Source organism: Scyliorhinus torazame, chromosome 14 (assembly GCF_047496885.1).
Source record: "Scyliorhinus torazame isolate Kashiwa2021f chromosome 14, sScyTor2.1, whole genome shotgun sequence".
Classification (NCBI taxonomy): Eukaryota; Metazoa; Chordata; class Chondrichthyes; order Carcharhiniformes; family Scyliorhinidae; genus Scyliorhinus; species Scyliorhinus torazame.
Window position 1 is genome coordinate 62,820,505 of NC_092720.1, and position 23,212 is coordinate 62,843,716.

The 23,212-nt window shown below is 47.3% G+C and overlaps 1 protein-coding gene across 5 annotated transcripts in view; it reads left to right on the top strand.

The window, feature by feature from the left end:
• Window positions 1-22,528, top strand: part of tmem44 (transmembrane protein 44) — a 51,979-nt gene extending 29,451 nt beyond the window's left edge. For 2 of the 5 annotated variants that reach the window (XM_072474296.1, XM_072474300.1), the window contains exons 8-11: window positions 4,178-4,282; window positions 6,600-6,776; window positions 17,940-17,972; window positions 22,218-22,528. In XM_072474296.1, the coding sequence (XP_072330397.1) occupies window positions 4,178-4,282; window positions 6,600-6,776; window positions 17,940-17,972; window positions 22,218-22,457 (555 nt within the window). In that variant the 3' untranslated portion in view covers window positions 22,458-22,528. Of the gene's footprint in view, window positions 1-4,177; window positions 4,283-6,599; window positions 6,777-17,334; window positions 17,414-17,939; window positions 17,973-22,217 lie in introns of all 5 variants that reach the window. The other 3 variants (XR_011934472.1, XM_072474297.1, XM_072474299.1) reach the window with 3 other exon arrangements.
• Window positions 22,529-23,212: the final 684 nt, after the last annotated feature.

Consider the following 23,212-nt stretch of genomic DNA (forward strand, 5'->3'; position numbering starts at 1 on the left):
TATCAGATACTCATTCAGATCAGGCAGGTCAGCCCTTCTCTTGTAATATATATAAATGATCTGGAGGAAAGTGTAGATGGTCTAATTAACAAGTCTGCAGATGATACTAAGATAGGTGGGGTTACAGACAGTGAAGGGGACTGTCAGAGAATCAATCAGAATATAGATAGATTGGAGAGTTGGGCAGAGGTATGGAATTTAATAATAATAATAATCGCTTATTGTCATGAGTAGGCTTCAATGAAGTTACTGTGAAAAGCCCCTAGGTCAATACGGATCATTTGGAGGTAAATCTGGGCAAATGCGAGGTGATGCATTTTGGAAGATCAAATTTGGGTGTGAATTATACAGTAAATGGCAGAACCCTTAGGAGCATTGCCATACAGAGGGATCTGGGCATTCAGGTTCATAGTTTCATGAAAGTGACAATGCTGGTGGATAAAGTGGTCAAGAAGGCATGCAGCATGTTTGCCTTCATCGACCAGGGCATTGAGTATAAGAGTTGACAGGTCATGTTTCAGTTGTATAAAACTTTAGTTAGGCCACATTTGGAATATTGCATGCAGTTCTGGTCACCACACTACCAGAAGGACGTGGATGCTTTGGAGAGAGTGCAAAGAAGGTTTACCAGGATGTTGCCTGGTCTGGAGGGTATTAGCCATGAGGAAAGGTTGAATAAACTCAGATTGTTTTCACTGGAAAGATGGAGGCTGAGGGGAGACCTGATTGAGGTCTACAAAATTACGAGATGTATAGACAGGGTGACTAGTTAGAAGCTTTTTCCCAGGGTGGAAGACTCAATTACAAGGGGGCACAGGTTCAAGGTGAGAGGGGGAAAGTTTAAGGGAGATGTGCCCAGAACGTTTTTCATGCAGAGGGTGGTGGGTGCCTGGAACACGTTGCCAGTGAAGGTGGTGGAGGCAGGCATGATAGCAACTTTTAAGATGTATCTTGATAGACCCATGAACAGGCGGGCAATGGAGGGATACAGATCATTTGGGCAGTAAGTAGTAGGTCTAAATAAGGAATCTGGATTGGCGCAGGCTTGGTGAGCCAAAGGGTCTTTTTCTGTGCTGTAATGCTCTTTGTTCTTCTCTTATTGCCACTGCTTTTTCTTGACATATTTCTGAACAGCCAAAGGGTTTTGCGCCAAGGTCGTTATGGATCAATCCCCGGGGAGATATTCCCCACTGTCAACTGCCCTGGAATCCTCCCAAACCAGTACCTATCTCACAGTGGTTAGCACTGCTGCCTCACAGCTCCAGGGTCCCAGGTTCGATTCCCGGCTTGGGTCACTGTGCAAGTCTGCATGTTCTCCCTGTGTCTGCGTGGGTTTCCTTCAGGTGCTCCAATTTCCTCTCACAGTCCAAAGATGTGCAGGTTAGGTGGATTGGCCATGCTAAATTGCCCTTAGTGCCCAAAAAGGTTAGGTGGGGTTACTGGGTTGCAGGGATAGGGTGGATGTGTGGGCTTAAGTAGGGTTCTCTTTCCAAGGGCTGGTGCAGATTCGATGGGCCAAATGGCCTCCTTCTGCATTGTAAATTCACAATTCTATGATTTATAGGTTTATACCCTTTATTGAAAAGACCTGGGGTTTGTTATTATGGGGAGCAGACAGGAAGGTGAAGCTGAGACAAATCCAGATCAGCCGTGATCCTATTGAATGGCGGATCCTATCAAAGGGCCAAATGGTCTGCTGCTGCCCCTAAGTCTTATGTTTTTACTATCAAGACCTCATGGTCCTATATTACAAGGTTCCCAGTGATTCAGTTGTTCAAATCATAGAGAGATGCCTAACCATGTCCTTACAGTAGCTGAGGGTTGTTTCTAGTATCTCATACTGTGTTGATTCCTTAATCAGTTTCACAGTTCTCTCAGGTTACACCAACCTTCAAACTTACTCAGTCAACATCATCCCCATTTTTCATTTCTGTCTAATATCTGTTGTCTATTCCTGGAGCTGCCCATAGACCAGCTGTGCATTTTGACTGTTCTGCTCCCTCAAATTATTTTTACCACAGGATGATTCGCTATGCTTACAAAAACACGTCCTATTCAATTTTCAGATACTGGCTGACCTACTCATTTTGGCAAAAACTTTGTTCAATGAGTTTAAAACACAATCCGAACACGATTTTACAATTTGATTGTTAGTTTTTACATCATTGCAGAGGCATCGTTTGGCTATTTTCCCCCTTTCCTGGTTACTGGTCTCCTTGCACCTATTGCAATTATTATATCACAATGCTCATTCCCCTTGTTTCTAGTGAAACAAAATTGGCAGCATCAATCTAATCCTCCAGCTTATTCCTAAACTGAATTTCAAATATATATATTCTATACATATTCCTAATTTCTCTTTCACTGTTTAACAACATGTTCAGGGAGAATAAAAAAGAGTAATCTCCATCTAAGTAATAGAAATCATTCAGCACCTCGATAGTGTGATGTGGTGCACTAAGTAAAATAAACTATTCATATATATTTAGTATAATTCTGACATCTCTGCTTATGATGTGGCTGATTTAATTTGAATTCAATGTTTTCTGAGATGCTTGTCCTGCAGTAAAGGTATACAAGTAGCTTCCATGGTTCTGGTCTGGATATAGGGACCAAGTGCTGGATGCCACTGGAATATCTAATGAATTATATATCATTCTGTGGTTTTTAGCACTTTGTGCCAGCAGAGTTTTTTGCACTATGAGGGTTAGGGGCTGAATTCTTTGATAATAACAGCAATTAACAGTCTGTTGGTACTGCTTTGAAGCATGCTTCCCACATAGTGTTTATTAGGCACTCTTGTCATAATTATGGGTACTTCGATTCATTCCAGTCTTGGATTGACAAGTGGCAAGTAACATTTGTGCCACACAAGGCCCATGTAAAGACTGTCTCCAGCAAGAAAGAGTCTAACCAGCTCTGCTTGATATCCAGTGGCTTTGCCATAGTTGAATTCCCCCACCATCAATATTGGGAGATGGAGGGGGGGTGGGGGGGGGGGGGAGGAGGAGGTGAATACACCATTGACCAGAAATTTTACTGGATGGGGTAAATAAATATTGTGGCTACAAGAACAGGTCTAAGATCCGGGTTCAGCAGCAACAGACCTGCCTCTTGACTCCCTAAAGCCATTCCATTATCTACAAGACACAAGTCAGAAGGTGTGATGGAATATTCTTCACTTGCCTGGATAAATGTAACTCTAACAACATTCGAGAAGCTCAGCACCATCCAAAACAAGTATCCTGTTTACTCGGCATGCATCACTTTAAGCATTCACTCTTCTACCATTGGTGCAATGTGACTGCAGTGTGTACCATCTATAAGATACATAGCAGCAACTTACCAAGGCTTCTTCAACTAAATCTTCAAAACCCACAACCTCTATCAAATCAGACAAGGGCACCAGCCACATGGGAACACCACCCCTTCCAGTCATGTATCACCTTGACTTGGAAATGCATTGCTTCTTTATCGTACTTGGACTTCATCAATAAAAATAGATTCCCTGTAACTTCTAAGTATGATTAAACTTGTCCAAATACTTAGGGGGCCATTCTCCGATATTGAGGCCAAGTGTTCGCGCCGTCGTGAACGCCGTCGCGTTTCACGATGGCGCAAACAGGGCCCGGACGCGACCTATTCTGGCAGTTGGGGCAGCCCAATCCTGCGCATGCGCAGTTGGGCCGCGCCATCCTGCGCATGCGCGGGGAGCGTCTTACGCACGCCAGCCCCTCGCCAACATGGAGCCGGTGTTCTGGGGCCGTGGGCGGAAGGAGGTAGGCCCGGAGGAGGAGAGGCCGGCCCGCCAATCGGTGGGCCCCGATCGCGGGCCAGACCCCAGCGGAGGTCACCCCGGTGAAGGAGCCCCCCTCCACAGGCCGCCCCCCTAGCGTTCCCGCCAGCAGCGACCAGGGGTGGACGGCGCCAGCGGGAACCTTTTGTGTCGTAGCAGCCGCTCGGCCCATCCGGCCGGAGAATCGCTGGTTCTCCGAGTGGCCACCATGGTGCGAATCGCGTGCCGCTATTTTCGGGGGGGTGGGAGAATCGTGTGCGGGGGTTGGGGGCGGCGCCACGCCGCCCTGGCGATTCTCCCACCCCGCGTGGGGGGTAGAATAGCGCCCGTAATTTCAGCTGCAGTGGAATTAAAATAAATACGTTAATTATTCCTTTCTAGAGTTCGGATTGGATGCCACTGAACATACTCCAGAGCAACCGATATTTACGTAAGATGGCAGAAATAGGCCACTATATGGATATGAGCATTGAACCAGTGCAAGAGGTAAAACTATAACTAGTGTCAATATGTAAACTTTACTTCATTTACCGTTATCATCCAATCCATTTGTTGTTCCAAGTTGAGATGTTCCTGAAACTACATTGGCCCAGATTTCCCAGGATACATGAGTCACTGTAATAGTGGATCAATGAAATTGAGACTCTTGAACTGCTCAAAAGAAAGAGGAAGGTGATTTGGGCCATCATTTACACTAATCCATATTTTCCTGTGACTTTTGTCTTGATCTGCCATTATTCCACAATGAAAATAGTTGAAAGTTAATTTTCAGAACTCTGTCTACTTCTGAAAACCATGGGATGGGTGGTTCTGCTGAAATCTTGCCATCTTTCATGCTGGTGTCACTTAGATTTATAAATACTGGCACTGGTGATCTGACAATGGTGTGTTTGATAACTAACTATTTTTAAAAATTGCTCACATGATTAAACATGGCACAGCCTGAGATAGAAAAAAACTAATAGAGCTGTGGAACCTCTAATCAAATTCATGATGTGCTCTAAATGAAAACAGGCCAACCCTTTCCACTGTGAATTGATCAGTCTGCTGGGAGTAGCACTTTTGGATGAGTAGCAAACTTCCGATTCAGATTAAAAGACAATTTTCAATTGTACAATGCCACCCAGTTAATATATTTGCAGAATCACTGGGGAAAATGGTCTGAGAATTCCTTGGGGGTTACAAATGCAGGAAAATATGGTGGAAATTATTGATGGTGTATTGGATGACTGGATTTATAGTCTTGCCAATCTCACTGCTGCAGAAAAACCTGGGCCAATCATTTGTCTTGTTTATTGCCCTGATTTTTTTTTTGAAGAATTAAATGTACTTCTGATCTTGAGCAATCTTAAAAAAGAATTGTATGTAAATCTTGAAATTTTATTGATTTTTGGTGGTGAGAATAAGTTCATCCAATTCATGCAGCAATTTAATGTCAAATCAACTCTGTTTTGATGGTGAATATTGCTTTTTGTGAAATTGTGTTAGGAAGCTATCAAATAAGTTATGAATCTTTGTACTCTTAGGTAATCTGCGTCCTATTATTGCCCCACCCTCTCTCTCTTACTTGAATACTGCATTTGGGCGTGACTACTTGATGGCACAGAGATAGAATTGTTTTTGGTCATTTCCTTTCTATGGATCCTAATAGCTAGGTGACCTGCTTGAGAGCTTTATAAGATGTCTGTTTAAGCATCCAGCAGGTATGAGGGAGTGAGTTTATCCATTCATGGGACGTGGGCATTACTGGCTATGCCTTAATTGCCCTTGGGAAGGTGGTGCTGAGCTGCCTCGAACCACTGCAGTCTACATAGTGCAAGTACAACCACAGCGCTGGTAGTGCCGGTACTTCCACAGAGCTGTTGGGAGGGAGTTCCAGGATTTTAACCGAAAGACAGTGAAGGAATGGGGATATATTTCAAAGTTAGGGTGGTGAGTGGCTTGAAGGGAAACTTCCAGATGGTGATGTTCCCAGGTTTCCGCTGCCTTTGCTATGTGTTTGGAAGATGCTGCTGAAGAAATTAAGTTGATTGCTCCCTTCCCAAGGCATGGACATTGACTACTACACCAGTAGCCCAGACAAAATAAAATAGAAATCTCATATTTAAAATATGTTATGGTTTTTAATAGTTTGTAGTAAAATAATCTTTAATATTGTTGTTGAAATTTAACTTGCATAAAAGGTTGCTGCTAAATCCTTGGGAAAGGAAAAATTGAAGCAGAAAGTTGCACACCAGTGTATTAACCTTGCACATCACTACTACTGAACTATCAAAACTTGTGTCCAAAATGTGGACTCCATACACGAGTAGCATTATAATCAAGATAACACTGGAATAGGACAAGATTTCATATATATTTGTATAATATAGCTACATGCTTTCTTTACTTCCTATTTTTACAATTGTTTGGGAATTGTCTCCAACCCAATAATGTTTTTAGAAATTCTTAACTTATTTAACCAACTTACTTAATGGTTGATCATTAATAGTTTTGTAGCTGGTGTCAATAGAATTGGAATGCAACATATTCAAATAAATAAAAAATATCTTTGTTATTAATCTCTGTGTGGGTTTTGAAATTTATTTGGTCGAATTTGAATGATCTAAGATTGTTAAGTGGATCTGTGCTGGTATAATTAGGTAGTTCTGTTAGCAGCCTTTAACTTGTGCAGTCTGCATGAATTTGCTGATTAGTCAGCACTCCTATTCCACATGAATTTGGACAACTTGTTTTCATTGCAACTCTTGCCTTCACAATTGCCGTCTTCAGCTGTATGTACTGTACCTGTTTGTAATTATAGATTGGATTTGGTGTTAAAAGATTACCGGGAGATGGACAGACTTGTACAGAGAGAGAAAAAAGAGTGGATACCCTGTTTGTCCACGATCCCCCAATGTACCCTCCAAAACAAATTATCCATGCAAATGTGTCCTCGTGTAGCTCATCAGATGCTACTTCCATAAACTCTGAATTAGAGGTAAGTTGCACGTGCATTTCCATTTTAGGCCAAAAGAGAAATAAATTCTACTTAATCATCATTGTTGATCCTTTGACATACATATATTTTTTCATAGATGAGGTTTCCCACAGTCATAGTTCAGTTGTTCATCTTATCTACTACTGAAGGCAGTTTAGTGCTGAAGTCTCATAGTAGAATGTGTGGAAGCCAATGTGTTTGGTTTTACATTATCGGCTGAAGTTAGAACTTCCTTGACTGTTGGGGATATTGAAATGATAGTTAAGTAGGATTTATTTTAAGTGGCCTTAATAGTTAACCAGCATAAAGTGTTAAATAACATTCCATCAGCATGAAATATAACCAGCTTGGTTGCCTACCTTCCTTTGTCCTTGAAGCAGCATGTTTAACTTTAAATCTAACTTTAACTCATAAGTGGCATTTTAATATTCCTTCTTGAACACTGAAATCAGTTTATTTATCGTCAATTAACTTAGCTTTGCATTTTCACATTACTCATGTTACAATATTTGCCCAGTTTACTAAGTCAAAAAAATACAATGCAATACTCCCAAATATAAATTGATTCAGATAAGCCTATGCCTAATTTGAAGAGTTTGTGGGAATTTTTATTTTATTCTCATTTCCTGAATTTGATGCTGGGATGCACACTTGTTTAATAATGCTGCACACAGATGTTTTCAATAATTCATACAGATATTTTGATTATTTAACAATTAAAATTAAAATTATTTGTGCAGTTTAGTTGCACAGTTAGGGTGAAATTGGCAGCGGTGAATGAAACCAGTCTCTATAATCCTCAACTTTAGATAATGCTATTGGGGCAAAGGGTAGGCCTGCAAAATCACGATAGGAGTCACTGGGTCGTGACCCCTTGGGGAATGATGGGGTTTTCAATGGGATGGGGAGCTGGCAACCTGCGACTTCTTGCAGCGCTCATTCCGAATCTGGGGGACAACAGGAATTTTCAGTTGAAAAGCACAGAGACATAGCCATGAGCCCTTAGTGCTGATTACTGCAGTGTGCAAAAGTTGAAATAAGAAATGGAAGATTTAAGCTCTGTGGTTCTTGCCGTAACACTGAGTTGAAATTGCTGGTGCTGAGAGGCATGTTGCTGTGAGGAGTGTGTGTTTGAACTCTTGCAAGACATGAAGCTGCAAGCGTCACTTAGATGGGTAGCGATAGCCCTAGTAAACCAATGAGTGGCTGGAAAGAGGAACATCATTAGATACATCCTCCTGGTCAGGAGGAGGCCAGAGAAACACAACAAAAGGCTGTGAAGAGAAGAAGGTGCGACTCACAACATTGGGTTTACCACTCACTAGTCAGCCAACTGCAAATAATAGAGCAGCAATGCCAAAGATTACAGACATCCAGGCAGTTAGTCTCTGACATTTTGTTCTGGTCTATGATGACCTGATGCCTAACTGCCCAATGACAAACCCCTACCTGTAGCCAATAAAGCCTCTGCGACACTGAATTTCTATACATCCGGGTCATTTCAGGGAATTGGGATTTGCTGCCATTGATAGATTCCCTCAGGTCCAGGATGTCATTATCTATATCCATGTAGCCATCAAGGCACTGACAGACCAACCAATCAGTCTGCTGAACAGAACATTCTTCTACTCATTGAATGTCCAACTGGTTTGTGACCACAGGAAGTGCATCTTTCATGCCTGCACTTGGCCAACAAGCAACTGTCATGATGGGGATAATTCTACCAGTTTGCAGAAGGTGGGAACACAACAACAGTCGGCTGGTAAAACCTTGGGGAGCCATGAGGCTTCCAGGTCATGTCCTGCTGTTGAGGAATTTTACTGATGACAAGAAGAACTTTGGACAGGCTTCCCACTTTTTTGTAGCAGGAATCTGATTTCAATATGCATAGACTCCTATTAAAGCTGGGTTTACCAGGCTGTCGACAGGATGAAGATTGCCTCCCGACAGCAGGCAAGGGTGAGGGCAGGATGTATTTTTTAATGCTCAGGCAAGGCAGCCCATGTAGCCCCAGCAATTGGTAGGAAGGGTTTCTCCTCCTTTTCCAGCCTTGTAATTGGGCCGATATCTCTGTGGCCATCCTGAACAGGACAGCAACCCAGGAGCAGCTTATCTGTGAGCTGCCATTGGTAAAGTTGAGTGGGACCTCCCACCAGACGGCTGTGTATGTTGCGGATTTGCTTCTTCGGCCCCTGTTGAGGCCCCAACTCAATTGATGAAATTCTGTTTGAAGCCTTTATTCTCCAAGAGACCAAGGTGCCACACTTCGTCAGGCCAACATCCAGACTTTGTGGGTGGCTGCTGGGGGATAAAGGTGATCCCTTGATGAGATGGCTCCTGACACCATCCAGTACCCAGAACCTGAAATGAGCAGACCATTGTTATCTTAAAGATGAGCTTCTGTAACCATGGCCGGTCAGATTCTGCCCAGATTAACCAGTGACGGGGTGTTGAATTGAGGCCATTTGCCACACAACATAACTATGCGAAGAGTAGGAGCTGGAATGCCACTCTTCCTCTGAGGAGACAGGTGTTCCAGAAAAGCCCACTGCCCAGGCATTGGAGGAAATCTGCCGCAGCCATCCCAGGACTCCTGGTGACCAGCAGGCTGACACAACCGTACATCATGTTGATTCAGCAACGTTTCACCTGATTGACTGTCAGCCCTAATGGCAAATGGCCCTGTCACTCACCTTCCCTCAGAGCGAAATTATCCAGGAAACAGATTTGCCTGACTAATCGCATTGATGCCCACATTGAATGAAACTGTGGTCTCCACCACCAATAGTCTTTCCCCAACTCAGAGAAGCAAAGTACTTCAGATGCTTGGAAAGTTTAAATAAAATCAGAAAATGCTGGAAATACTTGGCATGCTATCAGCATGTGTGGAGAGAGAAACAGATCCCTGTCAATTCTGGTCGGGGGTCACGGACCCAAAGTTTTTTTCACACCAAACATAGTGCCTGACTTGCTTGAGTATTTCCATCATTAGAAATGATAATACACATCTGCCCATTGGCATGATCTACAGGCTGCTGCACCTGCGGTTTTGCTGGGGCAACCTGTCACACAGCTTTGCTGTATGAATGGTTCCTCAGCCAGAGGGGCCAAGTTGAAGGATGATGCAAGTGTGCCCTGAAGGGTGACCCCCCCCCCCCCCCCACCCTTCCCCCATCCTCTTCGACTGTCTCTGCCATTTCATGGTGCCCTTGCATGTTGGACGAGGGCACCAGGTGGGATGCAGCTGACAACCATTTACTGTGCTGTCAGCAACATTGAGCAGTTAGTGCTACAGAGTATCACTGTATCTCAGCATGCTACTCCTGTATCCACTCAGATGGCCCTCCCTGAGGTTTGCCACTCCTCAATGGAGGAGCTCATGTGCTCAAAATCCTAAGATATTATAAAGCATATATGGTGAATGACCTGTTCATTGTCTGCCCTCTGGGATCTGTCAATGGGACCTCATCTACTTCTGATGCTGCACAAAGATCTGGGTGAACAGCCAAGTCCATGGCCATTGGTGGGGGGGTGGGGGGGTGGAAACCGAGGGGAGGAAGGTCAAAAATCTATGGTAATAGAAGTTGCAATCGTTAGGGGATTCAACAGGAGTTTCTGCAGCTGCAGATGCGACTCCAGGATAGTATGTTGACTCCAGGATAGTATGTTGCCTCCCTGGTGTCTGGGTCAGGAATGTCACTGAGCATTTGGTAGTTGTGTGTGTGTGGGGGGGGGGGGGGATGAACTGCCGAAATAGCCTGTGAAGTGCTGCAAGGGTCATTGATGGGGCCTCAGCTATTTACAATCTATATATGACTTGGATGAATAGACTAAGGATAATGTATCCAAGTTTGCTGATGATTCAAAGCTAGGTGATGATAGAAGCTGTGGGAAAGCTGCCGAGAAATATAGACAGGTTAAGTGAGCGCAACAAGATAGCATATGGATTATTTTATTCCAGATTTATTAATAGACTTTAAATCCACCTCCAGCTGCCGTAGTGGCATTTGTTCAGGCCTCTGGATTGCTATTTGAGTGGCATTACGCTACAGAGTGGATTGATGAAAGGGTGCTTAAAGCAGTTTCAGTATGAACTTTAAAAAGGAAATTGGATAAATACTTGGTGGGCAGGGGGGAGAGCTGGAGAGCTATGGGGAAAGACAGGAGAACTGGACTGATTGGACAGCTCGCTCAATGAACCGATATCGGCACGAGGGAGCGAATAGCCGCCTCCTATGTTGTTCTTTGGTTTCTGGTGCAGTCAAACCCCATTGCTTCCCTTAGCAGTTCATTCTTTATATTCACCCCTCTCTGAAATAGTTACATCTGAATTGCCTTTTCACATACCACCAAATTGAAAATGTACAATTTTTAGAATCTGCAATGCTGTTAAATAGATGGGTATTTTTTCGGGGAGCAAGGAATTACAGACTTTTAGGTGCAAATAAAAATATTTAAAACACAAGTTATTTTTAACTTCAGTAAATGGCCAAAATCAGTCTATAAATTTTATAAAGCCAATAGGAAAATGCCATTTCTACTCATCGGCTAATAGCACAGGAAAACAGGGGGCGCGATTCTCCGCTCCCGCGCGGTTGGGAGAATCGCCTGGCGCGCCATTTTTCCACGCGATGCCGGTCCGACGCCCTCTCGCGATTCACCCAAGCGGCGAGATCGGCCCCGTCGTGTTCAGCGCGGCGCAGGCCGGAGAATCGCCCAAGACACCCAAAATGGCGATTCGCCGCTATCCCCACTATTCTCCGGCCCGGATGGGCCAAAGTCCTGACAGCGTGACCCCAATTCACACCGTCGCCGTTCACACCTGGTAAATAAAGTCGTCAGCCAGTCGTGCTGGCTGACTCTGAGCTGTGAGGAGGTGAGCGGACTGTTCCGGAGCTCCTGCAGCCCGGGTCGGCTTCCCCGAGAATGCTGCGGCCAACAGGAATGTGAGAGGAGGGGTGAGGGATGGAGTGGAGGTGGGAGGGGGGGTGAGGGAGAGTGTGGAGGTGGGAGGGGGGGTGAGGGAGAGTGTGGAGGTGGGAGGGGGGGTGGGAGGGGATGGAGGTGGGAGGGGGGTGGGAGGGGATGGAGGTGGGGGGTGGGGGGAGGGTGTGTGTGAAGGGGGAGGGTGGGGGAGGGAGGGAGGGGGGGGTGGGTGGGGGGTGGGGGGAGGGTGTGTGTGAAGGGGGAGGGTGGGGGAGGGAGGGAGGGGTGGGTGGGTGGGGGGGGGGGGGGTGGGAGGGAGGGTGGCCATCCGGCAGCGTAGACTCAGACGGCCCACAGTGGCTGCAGATGCAGTGGTTGCTGCTGCAGCAGAGGGGATGGCTGCGGAGTGGCCCATCGTCGCCGCGCAGGCCGCAGGCACTCCGGGCCGGAATGTCCAGGGGGATGCCGAGGGGAACATTGACCCCCCGACGGCGAGGAATGCACAGGAAGCGGGCACTGATATCAAAGTGCTTGGTGGTGGAGGAGGAGCCACTGATGGTGGTTCAAGGACACCGCAGGCGTCCTTCAAGGCCTAGGGTGTACCGTGGCAGAATGTCGTTCGAGGCCCTACCGGACATCACATGCAGGAGGAGACTACGGTTCAGGTGGGAGACGCTCGCACATATATGTCACCTCGTGGCGCACCTCGCACCACTTGGAACGGGTGGAGGACACGCTATACCAGTCTCCGTCAAGGTGACGGTGGCCCTAAACATTTACTCTACCGGTTCCTTCCAGGCGCCGAGCGGGGACCTATCCGGGATCTCACAGGCATTGGTCCACAGGCGCATCAGGGCCGTTACGTCGCCTTGTACGCCATCGCGGACAGGTACATTCAATTCCCCAAGGACCGAGCACAGCAGGAAGCACGGGCACGTGGATTCGCCAAGGTGGCCGGGATACCGATGGTCCAGGGTGTCATCGATGGTGTGCACATCCCCATGCGCCCGCCTGCAGACAACAGGTAAGTGTTCATGAACAGGAAGGGCGCGTACTCCATGAACATTCAGGTGGTGTCCGACCCCCACATGAAGAGCATTCGCGTGTGCGCAAACTACCCCGGGAGTGTGCATGACGCCTACATTCTGGCACAGTCGTTCATCCCCGCAATGTTCGATGGATGCCCCCCCCGGCTGAGGGGCTGGTTGCTGGGCGACAGGGGCTATCCGTTAAGGTCATGGCTGATGACGCCAATACGGAGGCCTCAGACCAACGCGGAGAGCCTATACAACGAGGCCCATGCAGCAACCAGGGGTGTGGTGGAGCAGTGCTTCGGCCTGCTGAAGATGCGATTCAGAAGCCTAGACCGCTCCGGAGGGTCCCTGCAGTACTGGCCCGACAGGGTCGGTCGCATAGTTGTGGTCTGTTGTGCGCTGCACAGCATTGCCATGGAGAGGGGAGATGCCCTGGTGGAGGAGTCGGAGGGAGGACCCGACGGCACCGGAGCTAACCCAAGCAAAGGGGCAGAGGAGGAGGATGGTGTGCATCAATGTGGGGGGAGGGGCGCAGGACACAGACAATGCCCGGGTGCTGGTTACATCCAGGAGGCTGCACGACGGCACCGTCGAGGATAGCGGGCACGCGACGCGTTGGTGGCCGCACGGTTCACGCACCGTGGGGGAGGGATTCACTGAACACTGCCATTTGCACGGCCAGATCTGCACACGGGCACCACGCTGCACCAATTCCACATCACCTTGCCACTGCGGCTCTACGGGATTGCACAACATTGATGATTGGGTAAGCGGGTGTGAACTGTGCCATGTTGAATGATGACAGCCCGCTCTGCGATGAGCTGTGAGCTCAAGATTCGCCAGCCGAGGTCTGCCTCATGGCTATAGCTGAACTATGCACTCCGGTGGTCACATCCTTCGTAACGGACATTTCATCACGTGCCCGTGTGTGGTAGCTGGCGTCGGAGTGCCGAGGACTACGGTGTCCGATTTTGGGAGGCGGGGGGAAAGGGACAGCACATCCAGCACCGACGTTGAACCGCTCGTTAACCACAACGCCACTCAGTCACCCTCACGAGCCCCTTGGCACCGGACGTAGCACAGAGTCTTACAAGTTAAGTGCAACAGTGAGTTTATTTGTGACAATTAACATACAGATGCCCTCCCCCCTACAAGTAAACTGTGCCCTGCACCCGTGCCAACTTATTAGGTGCCTAACGTCTTTGCCTTACGGGCCCTACCACTACATCTAGGTGTCTCCCCAGATGGTACAGCAGGAGTGGAGGCGGACTGCTGAGAATCATGCCCTGCGACATGGCTCCCCGTCGGCACGCGTTTCCTGTGGCGGCCCGGCCTCGATGGGCCAGGCTGCTCGGCGGGCGTGCTGGATTCGTGGTGCCACCCTGTCCTGCCCGCTGCCCACCAGATGTGCCAGGGATGGAACGGGGGGAGGCCCAGTGTCCTGGGAACTCCCTTGCTGGAGGTAATGGGACGGGCCCCAGAACCACCACCTCCCTCGGGGAGCCCGGTGGCCCCTGGGCCTCACTGTGGGACGGAGGTGCAATCGGAGACATGCCCCGTCGCACCACCGACACCTGGCGCTGCCAGTCCTAGAGGCCTGCAGCGGTGTCGACCAGGGTCCAAATGTTTGCTGAGACGGAGCCCAGGGAGTGCGACATTCCTGCAGGGACTGTGCTATCTCTACCTGTGAGTGTGCTACGCCATAGATCACGTGCGCCAGGCGGTCTATGCTCTCCGCGACTGACTGCTGGGACTGTGCCATCGCCTGCTGGGACCAGGTCATGACATGGTGAGACTCGGCCAGGGCCTGGAGAGCGGCGGCAATGTCATGTTGGCTCTGGCGCATGGCTACCTGCGAGAGGGCAGCCCTCTCCGGGGCCATGGATGATGTGCGCACGTTAAGCCCAACGCCTTGCAGAACCTGACCAATGGCCGATACCGTTTCACCCATTGCCTCCACCGCGGACGCCACCCGTGCGGTGTCAGCCTGGGTGGCTGCGAATAGCGGCACCACTCCCTGCTCCTGGACATGAATGGAATCCTCCAACTGCGTGTGCAGGTCCTGGAAGATGGCCCTCATCCCGTTATTTAGTCCTGGGTGTCCACATGCATCGGTTGTCTGGGTGGGTCAAGTACATCCAGGAACCCGGGAACCGTCTGGGCGGCAGCTGTTTTGCTGGGCCTGGGCTGCCCTCCGACCGTCCAGCCCCTCGGCTGCTCCAAACTTCACCTGCTGTACCGGCTCGGCTGTGTCGTGCGCACCAGACCGTGACCCGGGAGCCTCATCACTTATCTGCCCAACCGAGGTGAGTGTCTCTGTGATGGTGGATGGTATGGGAGACAGCAGTGCCGCAAGCTCGAGGTCATCGTCCGTTAGGAAGTCTGGTGTGTACTGGTCCCCTTCATGGCCCTGCGCAGGGTGCATGCGGACTATGTCATGTCGCCCTCCAGGTGAATCCGTGGACTGTGTGGCCGTTATCTGTGCATCCGCGTCACTGTCCGTCCTGTCCCCCTCAGTATTGTCTCTGTCCGTCGCATGTGCGTCCCTGTCCAGCGTCCCAGACTGAGAGGATGGGCCTCCTGTCCGCCCGACTGCCACCCTCTGGCCTGCGTCCCTGGGTGCGCTTGAGGTTGGAGATGTTCGGCTGTTTCTTGGCCGAGACGACCCTGGACGTTCGGCGGCTGGCCCTGGGGAACACAACGATACGGGGTTCGTTAGACACGCTGGGCCGGGTGTATGGTGTTGGTGGGGGCAGTGTGTGAGGGGGGAGGGGATCGAGGGTGCAGTGGCATGAGGGGGAGGGGATCGAGAGTGCAGTGGCATGAGTGTGAGGGGGGGAAGGGAACGAGGGTGCAGTGGCCAGTGTGAGGGGGAGGGGATCGAGAGTGCAGTGGCATGAGTGTGAGGGGGGGAAGGGAACGAGGGTGCAGTGGCCAGTGTGAGGGGAGAGGGGATCGAGGGTGCAGTGGCATGAGTGTGAGAGGGGAGGGGATCGAGGGTGCAGTGGCCAGTGTGAGGGGGGGAGGATCGAGGGTGTAATGGCATGTGTGAGGGGGGAGGGGATCGAGGGTGCAGTGGCCAGTGTGAGGGGGGAGGGGATCGGGGGTGCAGTGGCCAGAGTGTGAGGGGGGAGGGGATCGAGGGTGCAGTGGCATGTGTGAGGGGGGAGGGGATCGAGGGTGCAGTGGCCAGTGTGAGGGGGGGAGGATCGAGGGTGTAATGGCATGTGTGAGGGGGGAGGGGATCGAGGGTGCAGTGGCCAGTGTGAGGGGGGAGGGGATCGGGGGTGCAGTGGCCAGAGTGTGAGGGGGGAGGGGATCGAGGGTGCAGTGGCCAGTGTGAGGGGGGAGGGGATCGGGGGTGCAGTGGCCAGAGTGTGAGGGGGGAGGGGATCGAGGGTGCAGTGGCATGTGTGAGGGGGGAGGGGATCGAGGGTGCAGTGGCCAGAGTGTGAGGGGGGCGATGACTGGTTTGGGGGGGGGGGGAGGGGTGAGGACATTCAGGGTTGTCTCACTTGCTTCTGTGCCTCCGACCTGGCATGGCGCGACCTCCCGGGTGGCGGATCCCCCAGCGAGGTCCAGGGCGCTCTGCTCATGAATATTTAGGGGGTGCAGCACAGGAGAACCCCCTCCGGTTCTCATATGCTCACGTTGGTTGTGAGCTGTCTTGTCCTGGTTGGATACAGCATCACAATTAGGCGGGTATCATCAGGGCGTGCAGATATAATCTATATTAATGCTGGGTGAGGAGACAGTTGGAGCCACGCCACGGCATCTCTCCAGGGGGGTCCCGGTGCTCGTGTGGGTCGAGTACAACGTTGTGCACCCTGAACCCTCCAACACAACCCCCACACTTCTCCCCCCCCCCCCCCCCCCCCCCCCCGTGCCCGGGGGGTGGGGGGGGGGGGGACGTTTTGGTTGTGACCCGGGGGCACCCTCATGGCACTTACCCTGGCAGACCAAGTGAGGTTGTGCAGCTTCTTTCGACACTGCCCCCCGGACCGGGGGAGGTGCCCCACAGCACTCACAGCGGTGCCAACCTCACGCCAACCACGCCTCACCCTGCTGGATGATTGGCGATGCCCACGTCTTGGGCAGAGGGTGGCCCTTCGATTTTCCACCTCATTGAGGACGGTGTCCAGGTCCGTGTCCCGGAACCTCAGTGCGGCTCGTCAGGGCTCAGCCATCTCTCCTCCTTCTCCTCCTCTGGGGTCCTTCCGTGCGCGGATCGCGCCATTTATGGCACAGCGCCGTGTCATTTGGGCGTCGCGCGCTGACGACGCTGCTTTCGCGACACGCCCCCGAGTTCCTCGCGGCCCCTCTCCTCGCCCATTTTCGGGCCTTGAATCGATCGTGATTGGGGCCGTTTCGCGCCGTCGTGAAACTCGACGGCGTTCACGACGGTGTGGGCACTTCATCGCGGGAGCGGAGAATCGCGCCCAGGATTTTCACTGAACACTGTTTGCGCTTTTGTTGTAACTACAACTGTAAAATGGCATTTAATCAAAAACTTTGGATGTACCACAAATGGTCTATTAACTATGTGGCTTTTTACTGTAATTAGTTTGAACTGAGTTTAGAACTTGCCTACAAAACAGGGTTCTAAAGTTTGAAAACAGTCCATTGGCTGGATAGTGCTTGGAGATTTACTGAGGAGGCGAAAGATGCTAAATAAATGTAAGTTATTTATTTTTAAATACCTCGCACTAATATTCTTCACAGTATGCTATTGCTTCAAAGCTCAGTGCAGAAGGAGTACGTATCCAGAATTGAACCATAAATGTTCTGCTCTAAAATCCCATTCCTCTCTGCTTATTCTCAACATGCATTTCTGGTGAGCAGTTACTCTGCGTCGAGGGTGTGTATTCATGAAAAATACCCTTTCCTGTAAACCTGCTGGGAAAGGAAGATAATTATGTACATGAAGTGTGGGCAGTTCTCTACTGGTTGAACAAGAGATCTCTGGGGACAAACCATAAAAATATTTGATTCAAATGATCAGAATGAAAACTCATCTGTGCACCAGGGATGTGGTATAAGCCGGCTTGCAACTGGTTTCATTGTTTACATTTGAAGTTACAGTACTGATTTTATTTTGTTTCAGTAAATAACTGGACTGGAGTGACAATATAATACTCTGATTCTGGGTTAAATTGTTCAACATTGTTGTTTAGTTCTGTTGATCTGTGTTTTTACCCTGCAGCAAAAGTACTTGGAAGCCTTAAACTCTGAACAGGTATGAACTAATGATACTTCACTTAATACTAACCTAATAAGGGGCTGGGGCAATTGTTTGTTCATAAGAAAGCACCCCTTTGATTTTCAAATAAAGCTGATTCATTTTTGAATAAGTCTCATTGTTAAATAGGGTTGATTTAGTGATAGCTAGATATTTCAAGAAACTTAAAAAAATTAATGATATAAGACTTCTTATTGTTGTGTACTGTCTCATTGTTTTGGGTACAATTTTTGCAGCCCAGGTAAAAGGGATGCTGCTTTCTGGTTGAGCGCTGGCCATATTGCTTGAGGTTAATTGCAAATTTATTATCTTACGAGTAACCACAACTGCAGCAAGATCTACATAATTACAGTATAAATGTGTGAAATTCAGTGTTTCAGCTGAGATAAAATGCAGATTTCAAAATTTAATTCCAATGGTATTTTATCTTTTTTTGACAGATTGTAATCTTGATAAATTTCAATGTACTTGAGCTCAAATAACTTTATTAGGTAGAAAGGATCAGGTCAGAAATGTACCTTTTAACAACAGCAACTTAAAACACCACTTCACAGTTTCAATGACATGCACATTAAAATAAGGGTTCTGGAAACTCTTGACTGTTAAAAGATTAGCATACTTTCATTCAATTGTATGTCATGTTTTCATTTTATATGTGCTCTATTTAAAATTGTGTCCCATTTATTCCTAGTTTATAAATATTTGTATATACAATTATTTCAATCTATACAGATATCAGTGCTGCACCATGAACCAGTACAAAACACGTTTGAAAATATTTCATGTCATGGCTGCTTGTATATGAGCTAATATATTTTGTGGCAAGTCAAATTAATAGTTTCAAGTCAACCCCAGTAGTGTGGAAAAACTCTAAATCACCCATCGGTGACAGAAAGGCATAAAATGACTGGAACTTTGTTCAGTGACCCACATTTGACTTGTGTTATATTCTCTCCACGGACTTTTGCAAATTTAAATCTGTAAATGAGCTCTGAAAGTATCCATCAATTTGCTTATTTACGAGAACTGTGTTCAGTCCAAGAATTGTTCTGTACTAGTACAGTCCCGACTGCTAATCTAAAGTGGACTAATGGCAGATTTGAGCCAGCGATACTATTTACTATACCAATCAAGTCTTTATAGTTGACTCAATACTTCTGATCATAATTGATGTGCCCCGGTTATGGCTTCCCAAATTTTGATATACTTTTGACAAAATATTTTCTACCAAGGAGTTTTACATTCATTTCAAAATACAAATTGTGCCTCATGACTGCAAAGTGATAACATAAGAACTAGGAGCAGGAGTAGGCCATCTGGCCCCTCGGGCCTGCTCCACCATTCAATGAGATCATGGCTGATCTTTTGTGGACTCAGCTCCACTTTCCGGCCCGAACACCATAACCCTTAATCCCTTTATTCTTCAAAAAACTATCTATCTTTATCTTAAAAACATTTAATGAAGGAGCCTCTACTGCTTCACTGGGCAAGGAATTCCATAGATTCACAACCCTTTGGGTGAAAGGTTCCTCATAACTCAGTCCTAAATCTACTTCCCCTTATTTTGAGGTTATGCCCCCTAGTTCTGCTTTCACCCGCCAGTGGAAACAACCTGCCCGCATCTATCCTATCTATTCCCTTCAAAATCTTTTATGTTTCTATAAGATACCCCTCATCCTTCTAAATTCCAACGAGTACAGTCCCAGTCTACTCAAGCTCTCCTCGTAATCCAACCCCTTCAGCTCTGGGATTAACCTAGTGACTCTCCTCTGCACACCCTCCAGTGCCAGTACGTCCTTCCTCAAGTAAGGAGACCAAAACTGAACACAATACTCCAGGTGTGGCCTCACTAACACCTTATACAATTGCAGCATAATCTCCCTAGTCTTAAACTCCAGCCCTCTAGCAACGAAGGACAAAATTCCATTTGCCGCCTTAATCACCTGTTGGACCTGTAAACCAACTTTTTGCGACTCATGTACTAGCACACCCAGGTCTCTCTGCACAGCAGCATGTTTTAATATTTTATCATTTAAATAATTATCCCTTTTGCTGTTATTCCCACCAAAATGGATAACCTCACATTTGTCAACATTGTATTCCATCTGCCAGACCCTAGCCCATTCACTTAGCCTATCCAAATCCCTCTGCAGACTTCCAGTATCCTCTGCACTTTTTGCTTTACCACTTATCTTAGTGTCGTCTGCAAACTTGGACACATTGCCCTTGATCCGCAACTCCAAATCATCTATGTAAATTGTGAACAGTTGTGGGCCCAACACTGATCCCTGAGGGACACCACTAGCTACTGATTGCCAACCAGAGAAACACCCATTAATCCCCACTCTTTGCTTTCTATTAATTAACCAATCCTCTATCCATGCTACTACTTTACCCTTAATGCCATGCATCTTTATCTTCTGCAGCAACCTTTTGTGTGGCACCTTGTCAAAGGCTTTCTGGAAATCCAGATATACCACATCCATTGGCTCCCCGTTATCTACCGCACTGGTAATGTCCTCAAAAAATTCCACTAAATTAGTTAGGCACGACCTGCCCTTTATGAACCCATGCTGCGTCTGCCCAATGGGACAATTTCCATCCAGATGCCTTGCTATTTCTTTCTTGATGATAGATCCCAACATCTTCCCTACTACCGAAGTTAAGCTCACTGGCCTATAATTACCCGCTTTCTGCCTACCTCCTTTTTTAAACAGTGGTGTCACGTTTGCTAATTTCCAATCCGCCGGGACCACCCCAGAGTCTAGTGAATTTTGGTAAATTATCACTAGTGCATTTGCAATTTCCCTGGCCATCTCTTTTAGCACTCTGGAATGCATTCCATCAGGGCCAGGAGACTTGTCTACCTTTAGCCCCATTAGCTTGCCCTTCGCTACCTCCTTGGTGATAACAATCCTCTCAAGGTCCTCACCTGTCATAGCCTCATTTCCATCAGTCACTGAAATGTGATGTTGCACATGAGACTACACAAAATCCGGGCAGAGTTTTTTTTAAAGCTAGTGATTTCAGACCATTGATGTAGCTAGCTATTTGTTGGGAGTATGTCTGTTCAAAAGGTGAAAATGATGAACACACATTTTAACTTCATTAGCTCCTGCAGTCACTTGGTCATTTGTTTTTCTACCAGATTAATCTGACATCTCGTAGAATGTTTGGAAACTTGGAAGAGGTGTTTTATTTCCATGTTAAAAAATTGATAACATCAATTTCAAATTGTGCCTGCAGCTCCACTGCTTCAATATTAATTGTTTAATTAATTCCTTCAATCACTGAGCAGCTAAAACTCATGTTCTAGTTTAAACTAAAGTGATAATAGTGTTAAGGGGCTAATTATTGTCTGGTCAAACAAGTACAACTGCTTCTGTACAAAATAAACAGATTACTTTAGATACTCTAATCAGAGAACTTTTGAATTGACCTTAAGGTAAGTGGATAATAACCTTTGTAAATGGATAATCACCTTGCTTTTGACCGATTTATACACAACTGTCCATTTTAAATCTGGCTTCTATCTGTATTTTTACTCGCTCCACTGGGAGCGATGTGTAGGATTGAGGAGCAGAGAACCCAGATGTCGGGACGATGCCAAATGCTATGGAGTTTTAACAGCATGCTGATCCCAAGGACTTTGGGGGGTGGGGGGCAGGGTGGGGGGGTCCAAAGACCTGGAAGGGGATCAGAATCCCGGGGTGGAATCGGAAACTGGAGCTGATGTTGAAAGCCTGGTGGAAGGGGGCTGGAGATTCCTGATGAACCCTCGCCTATTTGTAGCTTGAGGACCGTGGGAAATCCAGCTGATCATGGTTAAAGTTGGAAAGTAAATTAACATTTGATGCAGCCTCATTATCGTGTATGAAGCATAGGAGTTGGTTGTTCACCCACCCACCTTCTGTCTCTGTTCCAAGCTGTAAATAGCCGGGTTTGAAGCGGATTTGTGTCAGGGATCTGAAAGTGATTTTATCCCCACCTAACCCATACCTGCCCATTTTACTTTTGTTTAAATTTTCCCCCTTTAAGCAGTGGGCTCTGTATGCATCTCAACCTTCAGAAACAAATTTATGAATAAATATATATATATGTATGAGTGTATACATCGTTAACTTAGCAAAAATCAACTGTTCTTTTGTAAAGGGGCTTATAGAATATTTTCTGCTAATATCAAATAATAGAACCATCTTAATAGGTAAAGCTTCCTCAACCATGACTTTTTTCTGTTCACAGTGGGATTTTGAAGATATTCCTCAAGAATGGAAAATGACAAGAAAACAACAAGAACATACCTTAAATCATAGTCCAGATCACAATCCAGTAACCAGCATGCACTCCTTCCCTACCAGCATTTCTTCAAGCACATCAACAACTGACTTTTGGCTCACTGACACTGAAACTGTGATGACAGAAGAGAGAACCTCAGCAATTTTGGCTCAATATGAAGAAGAAGTAAATAAGTCTAAACGATGAAAAGTCTTTATTCTCTTAATATAAATGTGAAGCTTTTTTAAAAACATTTTTAAATAAAAGTGTGCGTCAAATTTGTTTATATGATTTATTATGATTAACTTGTGATTGGTATGATGTATGACTGGTATTTTGACAAAACAGGTCTTTGAAATTTCTTTTTATATTTCCCGTGACTAATTTATGGAAGGGAAATATTGATAAATTGTAAGTGTTTTAACAAGAATATTGTTGCTAACTTTTGGTTAGCTCTTAGTAAATGTTGGCTCATTGTGTCTTTACTTAATTTTCTCTGTTTTATAACCTTTGCTCTAGAGTCGTCAGGTATCTTTATGATACCACCACGAGGTTCAAGTTCAAGTGCTGATCAATAACTCAATAGAGACTTCCGGGTGCGGCTATGCAGAGCTAGGTCGCATATTCGGTAGCTCCCGCTTGGAACGGACTTTTGGGCTCTTTTGCAGGGCCCCACGGCATTTGTTTGACATTTCCCGGTGTGGCAAGAGGACTGCAACACTCCCCTGACGGTGTCCCCCAGGAGTGTTGTGTCTTTTGGCTGCCAGGCCCGGCAGAAGCAGTGGAAGATTTGGCTGCAACAGGATAAACAGCATTTGCAGCAGTTTGCAGCGTGCAAGCGGGGGAAGGGCAAGCTTAAAGCTGCAAACAGTCCTGAGGACCTTTATCAAAAGTGAATTCTAACAGCAGAGGGAACAACTGTGAAAAGATCTCACCAGGGCCACTGAAGAAGTGGGGACGAG